Raw genomic sequence first — 14,578 nt, forward strand, 5'->3', positions numbered from 1 at the left:
TTAGAGAGTAGTTCTCTCTTCTCGTCCTCTGAGTTTTCATCTTGCTCATACACTTGTATTCGCGCCTTGGCAGCATTTAGTTTCTTGAGCACTTCTAGGCGCTCTAACTCTCTACGCTTGTCTTCTAGCGTCCTTCGTCTGGCAGCATTTTCTACCTCTAACTTGACTCGCAGCCTAGCTTCTTCTAAGCTGCGTTTCACAGCCTCAGCTTCTTGCTCAGCTGTCCTCTTCTTATCTTCATCTTTGAGTCTCTGAAGCTCTTCTAGTTGGCGTTCTTGCTTAACCATTACTTCTAAAGCTGCTTGGTTAGCAGCAACTTCCGCCGCAGCCTCTTGTCTCTTGACAGATGACACGCTTGAGTGTCTGGAGTTGACCTTTGAGTTGCTTTGAGACTGGGAAGAAGCACTTGAGGGCTGATAGTTGAGACTTGACTTATGTGAGAGTTCGGACATGCACAAGGAATTGCTGTCCTTCCAGTGCAACTCTATCTGGTTACTTTGACCTTCTTTCCTGCCTTTTAAATGACACCTTACAGTCTTGATAATAGACATTGTAACTGCTTCACAAGTATCAACTCTGCGTCGTATATCGTTGTCGGGAATGTCGATTTGACGCAAATTTACATAGACAAGGTTTAGCTCTGTAGAGGTATGGCTAATCTTGTTTAAGAGGTCTTCTAGTAGGTCTTCAGAGCAACAGCCTGTCAGTGACAGTTGTGCTTCCTTTACCAGAGCCTTCCACTTCTCATAGCTGACCCTGAAACGATGTTCAAGCTGTCTCCACCTTTCGTCGCGCAGTTCTCTGCCCTTTTCAGTTAACCTGCGGACCCTCTCACCTTTTCGTGGCTCTTGTTGTGCTATCTCATTAGCAGCCTCTGTATCATCATCCACTGGCCGAAGTGACTCCACACCTGTCTGGGCCTCTTCTTGCTGTTCTGTTTGTTCTGATGAAGGCTCGAAGTTTGCGAGGTGTGGCTGCAGCTGCTCAACTTGACCCACCCCATCTCTATCACCTTTAGTGAAACTACCTCTTTCTGACATTCTAAATCAAGTCAAATCAAATCTAGGTAAGGTTAGGATAAGTGAGTAGATAATTTATACTCCAATTCACTGTAATTTAAACCTTAGTACGTGGTATAAACATGTATAATGCTTGTAACGAAGGCTTGAACAAACACCTTACCAAACAATTACACTATTAACTTACAGGTGAAAATATAATTAATAGGTGTACACTGACCCTTAATGTTTTGTAACTATATATATATATATATATATATATATATATATATATATATATATATATATATATATATATATATATATTTTTTTTTTTAGTAAGTATCAAATAATATTTTTCCAGTAATACACATACCAGCGATACATTAAGATAGAAAGAGAAAATGCATAATACCAGAGTCTTTATGAAATAGACAACTATCTCCAGTCCTTACGAATTGTAATCTTAAAGTCTCTTATTAGCTGTTCACAAGGCTAGGACCACCTTCAAACACCTTGACTTGTACTTGCGTGTCTGACTTTCCTGTTAGTCTTGACCTTATGTTGCCTCACGATGCTTCCTTATGTGGAGATTTTCTTCTTAGTTTGCAGGTAGGTGCAAAACTCTTATCTGGCAGATGACAGGGTCTACCAGGACTTGGGAATCTTGTAGACGTTTTACAGCTGGATGAGATTCTTCTTTCTCTCTTGCTCGTGAAGAGCATTGAGTTCTCACTGTAGCTCCCTTCAGTAACCACGAGCACAACCGTTCCTTGATTTTAACTGGCGGCTTTATTCTGTAGTTTTAGTCAGAATTATCACCTTCCGTGAGAACTATAAAGTAAATGAAAAATACAGTTAAGCACACTCTTACAACCTTATCTTACGAGTGACTTATTAGCTTGGTATAACTCTGAAGTGCTTAGATACATAACAGTTTAACCGGCGTTATAATGGGTTCAGATTAAACACATGAATAAAGGAAAAAATACCTCATTGGCTGCTTATTACAGAAGGGAGGAAATCAAACTTCACACTTATTATTCCTGCCGTGAATTCACACTTCATCCTAACATACACTCTTCAACCTTTATGAACTACACCCGATGACATGAAAACTTAGCTAACGCAGCGCAGGATTGCCTTCCCTCCAAAAGTGTGTTGCTACGATAAGGATCCCCGTTACAACAGTATTAGCTACGTAGTTCCGCTTGTATTATCATTTCCCCCGCACAGCGGACACGTAAACAATTCAAACAAAAGACAACGACATAACCTGTAAGTCTAACTGTCAGTTACACCATGTCCTACTTGAGTACAGTACAATATCTGTACTCAACTGACTTCAATACAAAATTTAACCAACTCAGCTCTACAAGCTGTATTGAATTCAGGTTACTGCAGAGGCATACTGTATCTTATAGTGATGATATGGTGTAAACATACTACAACCCGAATGACTCCACCCGAGTCATCTGAGTACAACAGATATAGCAGACGACACCATTCCATTCCCCACTAGCCCCCGTCTGGTCACCAGACCGCTGCACAAGCTATTTCTGTCTGCTGGAGGCAAATGTATATCAGTTGGTGCTGGCATGCAATACAGTGCTACCCCTCCCCCTCATCTCCCCTCCCGCAACTCTCTCTGTCTGTGTGTGTGTGTGTGTGTGTGTGTGTGTGTGGAATATTCTCACTCAGCAGCTGGCATGCGTCCCTTTGACATGATCCGCTACCGCCAGTCAGCAGAGTCACAGCAGCCCCCCTCCTCCCAGGCTGACGGAGGGTACTCCCAGTCCCAGCAGGTCCCCAAGACCCACCGGGTCATGACCCTGGCTGACCACATCTCGGTAAGACACACTGGTAGCTTTCCACAGTTGCATGCCATGTAATTGCCTGCGCAGTCGGCCATCAGATTGATATATCATTGTGGTTATCTAATATGTTAAAACTAATCAGAGATCTATCAGGCAACTGCAATGTAGTCAGCCTGGAACACATCCAATGACTCATTCATTCATAACCCTTTTCAGCTGGGTTCCTGAATCCTGAGGCAAAGTATCCATATTCTGTGTAACCAATACAATTTACTTTACCAAAAATGTATGTACAGTATGCCTCCTATACCACTTTTTGTTGAGTGATGATATCTTGAGTGATCCATCGACTGATCTGCAAATGATGATCTCAACAACTCTGACAACAGCCTCTACTAGACATCTTAAGATAAATACTTTTAAGAGTAGTGAAAATGTATGTGTGCCTCCAAGTACGAACAACTCCCTGATCTGTCTGTCCCCTTGTCCTCTCCTCTTTCTCCTTTATAGCATATCATCACCCAGGACTTTGCCAGGAACCAGGACCCTCCTCAGTCCTCCGCTACCATCTCCTCCTCTGCCACCACCACATTCCAGAGTGCCCAGCTGCCCGTGTCTATCTTGGGCCCCGGGGGTCGTGCCAAGGTCCCCAGCCGCTACAGCCCAGAAAACCAGGCCCAGGCCCCATCACACCACCAGAGACCCACACCCAGCAGAGTGTCTCCCGATAATGCCCCTGACAAGCCCAGAGCCAGGTACAGTAACAGCACCCGGCGGTAGCCCAACACAGCCTCTTCACCAAGCCAGCCTGAGACATGGTCATTAGGTTGTACACCATAGCAAAATGTTTTGCAACGAAAAACAAAAACTTGTGTTCAGGTAGTACCTCCATGCAAAATATTTTCTCCCTACTGAACATAACCCTGATGGTACACCTCTGACCACTCCATCAGATTCTCACATTTTGCTCTTTTCCTCTGTGCCTCCCCCAGACCTGGTAAATCCCCTGATCGGGGTGGCAGGGGGGCGATAGAGAGCTATGAGCCCATCTCCCCTCCCCAGAGCTACCAGGATAAACAACAAGAGGCCAGAGAGCAGCAGCAACCACAAAGGCGAGAGGCTGACCAGCCTGAGATGAGGTGTGTAGGACTGGCATATCTTCATAAGAAGTGGGGGTACTCCCATTTGTTTATATTCACCTTACATTGTCTTTCAATGTTATAACTAGGCATATTTGTATGTTTTGGTGTCTTTAAGGTTTAACCTCTCTAGGATATGTGGTACCTGGCCAAAAGCCAGGGAAAATGCAGAGCGCCAAATTCAAATAAATTACTATAAAAATCTAACTTTCATTAAATCACAAAATTAAAGCTACACTTGTTGTGAATCCAGCAAACATGTCAGATTTCAAAAAAGGCTTTTCGGCCAAATCAAACGGTGCTATTAGCTGAGGATAGCACCTCCGTAAACAAAGAGAGAAACCATATTTCAACCCTGCAGGCGCGACATAAAATGCAGAAATAAAAAATATAATTCATGCCTTACTTTTGACGAGCTTCTTTTGTTGGCACTCCAATATGTCCCATAAACATCACAAATGGTATTTTTGTTCGATTTAATTCCGTCGATATATATCCAAAATTTCCATTTATTTGGTGCATGTGATCCAGAAAAACACTGGTTCCAACTTGCTCAACGTGACTACAAAATATCTCAAAAGTTACCTGTAAACTTTGCCAAAACATTTAAAACGACTTTTATAATACAACTTTATTTACGTTAAAAAATACTTAATCGATCAAATTTAAGACTGGATGATCTGTGTTCAATACCGGAAGAAAACAAACTGAAGCATGCGTTCTGGTCACGCGCCTCTATCTAACAGTACACTTCAAGTGACCCTCGTTCAAGATGGCCGTACTTCTTCATTACACAAAGGAATAACCTCAACCAATTTCTAAAGACATCCAGTCGAAGCGATAGGAACTGCAAGAAGGTCCCTTAAGAAATCTGGATTCTCACTGAAAACCCATTGAAAAGAGAGTGACCTCAAAAAAATAATAATCTGAATGGTTTGTCCTCTGGGTTTCGCCTGCTAAATAAGTTCTGTTATACTCACAGACATGATTCAAACAGTTTTAGAAACTTCAGTGTTTTCTATCCAAATGTACTAATAATATGCATATATTATCTTCTGGGGATGAGTAGCAGGCAGTTGAATTTGGGCATGCATTTCATCTGGATGTGAAAATACTGCCCCCTGTCACCAAGAAGTTAAGTGACAAACTAAAAAGCATGACGATGATTTTTTTTGTATGTCTACATGCATTTGTGTGTGTGTGTGTGGTGGATTCTGAATACCTTCCCCTGGCACAAGGACACATGGATTCAGTGCCCATGGGCGGAATGTGTCTTGTGGGCAGCTGTGACCCATTTGGCATGCCAACGGAGTGGAAACTGGGTGGAGAGGTGCCAGTTGCACGCTAGCCTACTCAGCCATCTGCTGCCTGACTCTTAACCCCTGTGGTGGCCTTTCTCTGGTTACAGGGGTGACTCTCGCTCCCCTGGCAGTGTCAGCTACCTGCCCTCCTTCTTCACCAGGCTGGAGAACACCTCCCCTATGGTGAAATCCAAGAAGCAGGAGATCATTCGTAAGTTGAACTCCTCTGGTGTCAGTGATTCTGATGTTGGTAAGTGTGCTCTCTTCTTATCTAACTTGTACTAACGTCATTGAACAAAGCTTTCCAAAATGGAAATAATGTGACATTTGATGGAACTCAATTTATACAGTATTATATGAACATATAATGGGATGCATTGCACTCATTTCTCATTTTCACAAGGGGAAACATTGTAAATAACAATGAACTCTGTCTTTAGCACCATTTTTTAGTTTCAGACATTTTGTTTACTGTGCTATCACTTCTCCTTTCAGGAAATGCACAACCAGGCACAGAGATCTTCAACTTGCCTGCTGTGACCAGCTCAAGTGCGTTTAGATATTTCTATCACCATTCAAACAAACTAGAATAATTTAAACCAGCAACTTGTGGGTAGTGTTCAGTAAGCACCAAAATGGAATAAAATAAATTTAAACAAACATTTTTCTAAATGTTTTCTGTTTGCATACCCTAAAGAACACGACCGTGCTGGCTGCTCCATATCTTCCCTGTCTAATCGTCCGTCATGTGTTTGGCCCTCCAGGTAGCGTGAACCCCAGGAACCACTCCTTCAGCGACCCGGCCAGTAACCTGGGCCTGGAGGACATAATTCGCAAGGCCTTGATGGGGAACCTGGAAGAAAGGCCAGAGGAGCACCAGGGAGGGCCTCAGCCCAGCTCTAACACCCCCAGTAACGAGGCCCGCCAGGAGGCCAACCCTTCACCTAGCATGGGTCAGTGGCACACAAGCACACATACAGCCAACTAAAACATATAGGAATAGACACATTCACATGCACACACATAGGCCCATTGTCTCTATAGGCCCATTGTGGGAATCAAATTCTTAGAAATTCTGATATTTACAACAAACTCACCAGACTAGTCCTAAGCTTTTGCTAACTCTATTGCATTATTGCTAACACTCTTGTATTTGTCTGATTGTCCAACAGGCAAACAGAAACTGCAGAGCAAAGCCAACAGCCGAAAGTCAAAGTCGCCCAACCCAGGCCAGGCATACACAGCAGCAGAGCGGCCCTCGTCAGTCTCTTCCGTCCACTCAGAGGGAGACTACCACCAGCAGCCCCCAGCCTGGTCCTGGGAGGACCGGCCCTCGTCCACAGGTACTTAACCTGTCTGGGAACAGAACCCCGTTCCGCTAGCGGAACCCCTCGCCAACAGCCAATGAAATTGCAGGGCGCCAAATTCAATCAACAGAAATCTCATAAATCAAATTTCTCAAACATACAAGTATTAAGCACCATTTTAAAGATACAATTCTCGTTAATTCAGCCACAGTGTCTGATTTCGAGAAGGCTTTACAGCGAAAGCTCCACAAACGATTGTTAGGTCACCACCAAGTCACAGAAAAACAGCAATTTTTCCAGCCAAAGAGAGTTGGCTGCAAATATAGATAAAATGAACCTTTGATCTTCATCAGATAACACTCATAGGACTTCATGTTACACAATACATGTATGTTTTGTTTGATAAAGTGAATATTTATATCCAACAATCTAATTTTACATTGGCGTGTTATGTTCAGTAGTTCCAAAACATGCTGTGATTTTGCAGAGCCACATCAATTCACAGAAATACTCATAATAAACATTGATAACAGATACAACTATTACACATGGAACTTTAGATAAACTTCTCCTTAATGCAACCGCTGTGTCAGATTTCACTTATTTTTTCTTTTTTTTAAGCATAATATGAGTACGGCGCTCAGACGACAAATCAAGCCAAACAGATATCCGCCATGTTGGAGTCAACATTGGTCAGAAATAGCATTAAAAATATTCACTTACCTTTGATGAAGTTATATTACTGGTCATAGAAATCTATCAAACGATGTATAGAATCAATCTTTAGGATGTTTTTATCATAAATGTTCAATAATGTCCCAACCGGAGAATTCCATTGTCTGTAGAAAAGCAATGGAACGAGAGGTAACTTTCTCATGACCTCGCGTCACGAGTCCGTGGCTCTCTGCCAGACCTCTGACTCATTCCCTTCTTATTCAGCCCCCCTTCATAGTAGAAGCATCAAACAACATTCTAAAGACTGTTGATATTTAGTGGAAGCCTTAGGAAGTGCACGATGACCAATATCCCACTATCTTCAATAGGGGATGAGTTGAAAAACTACAAGTCTCAGATTTCCCACTTCCTGTTTGGATTTTTTTCTCGTGTTTTTGCCTGCCATATGAGTTTTGTTTTACTCACAGACATCATTCAAACAGTTTTAGAAACTTCAGAGTGTTTTATATCCAATACTACTAATAATATGCATATAGGAGGCAGTTTACTCTGGGCACACTTTTCATCCAAAAGTGAAAATGCTGCCCCCTAGCCCAAACAGGTTAAGGCCCTTAGCCCATATAAACCTTGACTATCTGGCCATCATTCCACATTAACAGCCACACAGGTATTCAGAAATCTGGATTTTATTTTCTTGTATCTCAAAAATAGATTTTCAGCCTGACATTAATTAGACACAAAACAGTCTGAATCCCTCTAATGACTATCCTGTCTCACTTTACTCTCCAGGCTCCATGCAATTCCCCTATAACCCCTTGACCATGCGCATGCTGAGCAGCACCCCCCCCACCTCCATACAGACCCAGCAGCCCCCACCTGGAGGCCCTCTGGGGCCCCAGCAGCAACAGCGTGTATGGGAGCGAGAGCCCCTACTGTCGGAGCAGTATGAGACCCTGTCAGACAGTGACGACTGATCCCTGCCACAAGAATCCTACCTGCCCCCCATCCCACCCCAGAGGAAGGGCAGGCCTCTCAGTACAGGCCTGCATGCCCCCCCCCCCCACAAAAAAAAACCTATCCTCACTCACTGGTGCTGATCGAGTGTGGGGAGAACAGGGGGGTGTGGCGGTATCCCTTTTGGTTCAAGGGCGCCCTCTAGCTGCCAGCAGGAAGAAAGGCAGCGAGTGACTTCTGACTGGCTGGAATCTTCAGGATGGACTGACTGACTCCCTTTACGTCCAGAAGCTTTGATAGACACAGCCTGCCAGGACGGAGAACGCCTGAGTGGAAGATATGATGAAAGATGAAGAACTTGTATGTAAAAAGATGAAAAAAACAAACACTTTTTTGTGGTTGATTTCTGTAAAGAAATGCTTTTGTCTTTAAGAAAAATCATTGTATGTAAATAGAGTAAGCTTTTGCGGTGGGTTTTTTTCTGAACTTTTAGTGATGCTTTTAAATGGATCCACTTTGTTTTTGAATGAATGGGGGGGTTAATCTTGAATATCAGTCGGTCTCTCCCTGTCCATCTCTTACCCCCCACCTATCTAGCACCACAGTGAAGCTGAGAGACAGAACCTGTGGGTTGTACTTGATAATGAGGGGAGAACTGTAGGAGAAGCCCTGACCACCAAGCACCACCAAAGCCTGTTGTGGACATAAGTGAATGAAACAAACACATGTTAACATTTCAATTGCGGCTTTGTAATTTGATGCCTGTCTTCGCAACACTGTGGAGAAAGATGATGCATGGATGTAACAATATTCCCCCTGATCTAGAACTTAAAGAAATCTTTTGTCAGTCAGTCACCACACCCTTGAGACAAAACTAATGTATTTGGTACAAGTTGAGAACACTGGTGTAGGAGCAAGCAGAAAGGTGAAAGAAGACTAATTAATAAGCTTGATGTTGTCCCAAGTTGTTTCTTCTCCTCATGACTACTTCTGGGCCCCCATGTTGATCTGAACTCTGTCATTGAGCCAATAGTTTTTGGATTAAGCTGACCACCACTACGGTGGGTGTATTGTATGGCACACAGTCTGACCCGTAGCTATCCCTCTAGGGTTTCCAACAAGTGCTGAATGTTCTACTTACAGTACTCTGCAACCCATGTTGTCATGGTAACTAAAGTACATCGGGAACCTTTTCTAGAGGTTCGCCCATGCCTTGTGGCTGGAGAAAAATAAGGCAGCTTTAAACACATTTTCTCAGAGATATAAGTTGGTGTTTTTAATGTTTTTGTTTTGTATCCTTAGTCCTTTTTTTTTTGTATACTGTTCAGACAGAAAACCGATTTGTGTGATTTGTCTTATGTTTTAGACAAAAAAAGACAACTAACCAAACATAAATGGTCTGCACCATTGTTGCACTTTTTGCTTTGTAACCTTTGACAACAAAAGCATACTTTCTACCTGTTGTATAACTTATTCACGCTCCTGCAGAGGATTGTACTGAGATGTGCTTTGACTTTGCCCATCACTCATGGAAACCTGGATGTTTGACCGAGTTCCTGTCTTCTCTTGTAGCTGGTACATGGTTTTGTAGTGTGACATGCATTGCAGTTTTACTTTTGTTTGGGGTATAGTCAAGATGTTAAGGAAGAGTTGCTTTTTTGCTGTCATGGTGACTATTCAAATCCATGGCCTCTTAATCTATTCTCAATATTCTAGATTAATATCAGCCGTTTTTTTGTCAACAGACATGTAGCTTCTTTACATTTTGAATTTTGACAAGGTCAACATTGATACTGACAGTAATGTTCCATTTTGGTTCTCTCAGCTTTTGCTTTGCTTAAATAACAATCCCAATCTGCTCTAAACTAGATTTATTTTCCCCAAAAAATATTTTGATTTGTTTTAAGTCCTAGAGCTCAGATTTTTGCTATCATTTTCAACATCAGTTATTCAACATCCTATTTTTGATGGGATGTCAAGTGTTTACAATGGCAATGACAAAAAGTTTACAAAACTTGAATCTTAAAGAAAATCGAAATGAAGACAGAAAATAATTAGTGCATCTTTTCAGCTCAATGGAGTCCAAAATGGCAACCTATTCCCTATATAGTGTACTACTTTTTTGGGTGATATCCAATCTGGATGCACATTTTTTTTGGCTGTTTAAAATTTGAGACTTAAACCCATGTATCCCATGATGTTGAAATGCAATGTTTGTATCGCACAATGTCTCTTAATAGTCTATTACAAGAGTTCAGACCAATCAATAAAGTGGATCAGTTCTCCACCTCAAACGTTTGCATCTTTGTTTCCTTCTCTGATTGGTCATTGGCTTACAAGTTCTGAGACCTCCATTACTTAGTCTAGGGCTAGGCCAAGAGACTAACTGCTCCATCCAATACAAGGCAAGGCTCATCTATAAGTGGTGCAGCATCTCAGTGCAAGAGGTGTCACTGCAGTCCCTGGTTTGAATCCAGGCTGCATCACATCTGGCAGTGATTGGGAGTCCCATAAGGGGGCGCACAATTGGTCCAGCGTCGTCTGGGTTTGGCTGGGGTAGGCCGTCATTGTAAATAAGAATTTGTTCTTTATTTAACTAGGCAAGTCAGTTAAGGTTAAATAAATACAAATATATCAGTGTGGTGAAATGACTAACAAAACAATCCATTTTCATTGCTAAAATGTTTTTGGTATGCCGAAGAACCCTCAATGGAACAGCCTTTTCACATTCCTGCTGAAGACTAACAGATGGTAGGCAAAAGCCAGCAGAGCAGCTACAGAGTGGTGGTAACTCTGCGAGTGCAAGTTGTTTTGGTGTGGCGAAGAGAGCAAGGTCGCAGATGCCCTGATCCCTTTGCTACACTTGGACAAGAAATGCAATCTTTGGTCTGGAATGTGGGAACCTGCCATGAGGTACGCCTGAAACTTTTTTAGAGAACAGACATGAATGATTGAGGTAAAAGTTCTAGTCTATGCTGTTTCTCATCGTTGTTTGACGGACCTGGTCTCTCATCATATGTCCTCCGCTGCCCGGTCTCTTCAGGCCCACAGCAGGAGGTGGGAAGGGTCCTGGCGGATCAGGGCCGGTGGCCATTCAGACCATGACCAGTGGCTGGCCCAGGGAAAATAGCAGGAAATACATCCTGAACCTTCCCAGCCAGAGAGACATAGGGAACAGGTAAAGTTAGATGAGTACTCTACCTGGTCTATAGACAAAAATACAGAATGAAAAATGTGTAATATAAGCTGATCACAACAAAAGGTTGATAGCCAATTTGTTGTATAAGCCAAGACAGTCAGTTAGCATACATTTGGTCAATGTGTGCTTAGGGCCTCCTTATTTGGGCAGTCCCACCTGAATACCTCACTGCCCATGACAGACTCAGGCTTTTTAAGCCAGATGGCTGGCCCCTCTTAAGTCCATCATGAGGATCCTGGATAGGGGCAGGCACCCTTGTCCATCCTTCTGCAATGACACACCACAGGTGCCGTAGAGACCTGAGATCTGAACAGCTCCTTCCCTCATCCTGTCCAAGTTCCTGAAAAATAGGAAATGTATCGCTTAAAGCAGTCCGGTGGTCTTCAATTCAGAACATGTCATTTGAGAAACTAATGTAATTGCCCAGGTATAGGATTGCAGCTTGGTATAACGAAATACAATCAACAGTCTACATTTATAGAAACACCCATTTCATCTTGCATTAAACATATCATACCACCTTTCCATTGAAGTCAAATTCATCCCTGTAATTGTATGGGATAAATACAACCTAAACATGCTCAAAGAAATATAAATAAAGCAGCTAGAGAGAACTATTACTCTCCTGAACATATTTTACATTGACATTTTAGTCATTTAGCAGACACTTATTCAGAGCGACTTACAGTAGTGAGTGCATACATTTTCATACTTTTTCGTACTGGTCTTTGAACCCACAAACCTGGCGTTGTAAACTCAATAATCTATCAACAACCACACGGGACCCCCACACATATTTCTCAGGATCAGCAGGGCAGGCCAGTCAACCGTGTGAAAACAAAACAATATGCCTTGCTTGTTCAACTAGAAATGAAGCTGAGGAACGCTCAACTCAAGTTTCAAGTTTAAATGTCACGTGCACAAGTACAATGAAATGCCTTTCTTGCAAGCTTCAAACCCAACAATGCAGTAATCTATATCAATGTAGAGCTAAAAATAACATAAGGTAGAACAAAACCACACAAGAAATATGAAATAACACGAGAAAGTAAGAAGCTATATACAGAACCAGTTCCAATAACATATTTTGCAGGGACACTGGAGTGATAGCTGTAGATATCAGAGCTTGTTGGGAGGAGCTATAGGAGAACAGGCTCATTGTAATGGCTGGAATGGAATTTGGAACAGAGTCAAACACCTTTCCATGTTTGATGTGGTTGGTACCATTCCAAGGATTCCATTCCAGCTATTACAACGAGCCCATCCTCCTATAGCTCCTCCCACCAGCCTACTATTTTAGATATGTGTAGGGGTAAGGTGATTAGGTGTCAGGGTATATGATAGAGTAGCAGCAGCGTAAATTCTGATTGTATGTGAGTGTGTGTGCGTGCAGGTGTAGAGTCAGTATAAATGTGTGTGTTGGAGTGTCAGTGTGTGTAGAGTCCTTTGAGTGTGCATAGAGACAGTACAAAAATAAAATACAAGGGTCACCTCAGATAGTCCGTGTAGCCATTCTGTTAGCTATTTGGCAGTCTGATGGCTTCGGGATAGAAGCTGTTCAGGAGCCTGTTGGTGTTAGACTTGATTCACCGGTACCGCTTGCCGTGCGGAAGCAGAGAGAACAGTCTATGGCTTGGGTGGCTGAAGTCTAACGATTTTCCGGGCCTTCCTTTCAAACTGCCTGATATAGAGGTCCTGGATGGCAGGGAGCTCAGCCCCAGACATGTACCTGGCTGTCTGCACCACCCTCTGTACCGCCATGCAATCGAGGGAGGTGCTGTTGCCAATCAGTGATGCAGCCAAGATGCAGTCAAGATGCTCTCAATGATGCAGCTGTCCCTGAGTCCTAAGTTTGGTGACGAGCTTGGAGGGAACAATGGTGTTGCACGCTGAGCTGTAGCATTCTCACATAGGTATTCCTCTTATCTAAGTGGGTGAGGGCAGTGTGGAGTGCAATTAAGATTGCGTTGTCTATGGATCTGTTAGGGCAATATGCAAATTGGAGTGGGTCTAGGCCTAGGGTGTCTGGGATGATGGAGTTGTGTTCCATACCAGCCTTTCAAAGCACTTCATGATTACAGATGTGAGTGCTACAGGGTGGTAGTAATTGTGGCATGAAGCTTTAGAGTTCATTCCAATAGGAATGATGGTAGCCATTTTAAGACGTGGGGATTACAGACTGAAAATTACGGTTGAATATGACCATGAATATGCCTGCCACCTGATCTGCACATGCTCTGATAACGCGCCCTGGAATACCGTCCACACCTGCTGCTAGTTCTGACCTGATTAAAGACCTTACTCACTTCGGCCTGGGAAAGAGAGATCACCCAGTTCTCTGGGTCAGTGGGGGCCCTCACGCATGGTACGATGTTGTTATTGTGGAAGCGTGCATAAAATGCATTGAGTTCGTCTGGAAGAGAGGCATCATTGGGCAGATCAGGGCTAGGTCTTCGCTTGTAATCCATAATGGACTGTAGCCCCTGCCACATGCGTTGGAATCTGTGTAGTATCGGTCCACCTTATTCCTATATTGTCCTTTAACTCGTTAGATGACTCTGCGAAGATCATAGAGGGACTTCCTGTACTTGTTTCTCTCCTCAGTCGTCGCCTCAGGGTTGTCTGCAATAACCCTGTGTGCAGTAGCCCTGTCCTCTACTGAGTTGAGCGTTCCTCAGCTAAGTTTGTCTCTAATATACAGTGGCCATATCAGACCTGCAAGTCATATTATGCCAGCTTGCAAAGTGATATTTAATTCCTATTGGAATCCAGCAATACTGGTGATATCCAAGAAACTTTATATACTCCAAATCTGCATTCAGAATGACTGTCAAGGTTAGAAAGACAAATATATAAACGAGACTAACAAACCATTTAAACTGGAACAACCATTTCAGTAACGGGTGCAATAAATCCAACTAACATATTCCATTAGTTTAGAAACATGTATGTTATTTATCTTTGTGCATAACATTTATAAATCAATCAATGCAAAACACAACAAACTAAAAATATATAGAAAATATATAAAAATCTAACTGCAATAGAGCATGCTGGTAAATGTGATAATGATGGCTGTGGTTTTGCCAGTCTAGCTTGACCAGCTAGACCAGGGGTATTCAACTCTTAAACAACAAGATCCGGAGCCTACTGGTTTTCTGTTCTACCTGAAGATTAATTGCACCCAC

The 14,578-nt window shown here is 42.7% G+C and overlaps 1 protein-coding gene across 8 annotated transcripts in view; it reads left to right on the top strand.

Annotated features, from left to right (window-relative positions):
• LOC139418248 (nuclear receptor corepressor 1-like) overlaps positions 1–10,485 on the top strand; it is a 126,704-nt gene extending 116,219 nt beyond the window's left edge. For 5 of the 8 annotated variants that reach the window (XM_071167553.1, XM_071167551.1, XM_071167556.1 and 2 more), the window contains 8 exons: positions 2,700–2,848; positions 3,326–3,570; positions 3,808–3,954; positions 5,363–5,505; positions 5,751–5,804; positions 6,020–6,208; positions 6,428–6,598; positions 8,027–10,485. In XM_071167553.1, coding sequence (XP_071023654.1) covers positions 2,700–2,848; positions 3,326–3,570; positions 3,808–3,954; positions 5,363–5,505; positions 5,751–5,804; positions 6,020–6,208; positions 6,428–6,598; positions 8,027–8,211 — 1,283 coding nt within the window. In that variant the 3' untranslated portion in view covers positions 8,212–10,485. The remainder of the gene's footprint in view (positions 1–2,699; positions 2,849–3,325; positions 3,571–3,807; positions 3,955–5,362; positions 5,506–5,750; positions 5,805–6,019; positions 6,209–6,427; positions 6,599–8,026) is intronic. The other 3 variants (XM_071167550.1, XM_071167555.1, XM_071167552.1) reach the window with 1 other exon arrangement.
• The last annotated feature ends 4,093 nt before the right edge of the window (positions 10,486–14,578 follow it).

Source organism: Oncorhynchus clarkii, chromosome 10 (assembly GCF_045791955.1).
Source record: "Oncorhynchus clarkii lewisi isolate Uvic-CL-2024 chromosome 10, UVic_Ocla_1.0, whole genome shotgun sequence".
Lineage (NCBI taxonomy): Eukaryota > Metazoa > Chordata > Actinopteri > Salmoniformes > Salmonidae > Oncorhynchus > Oncorhynchus clarkii.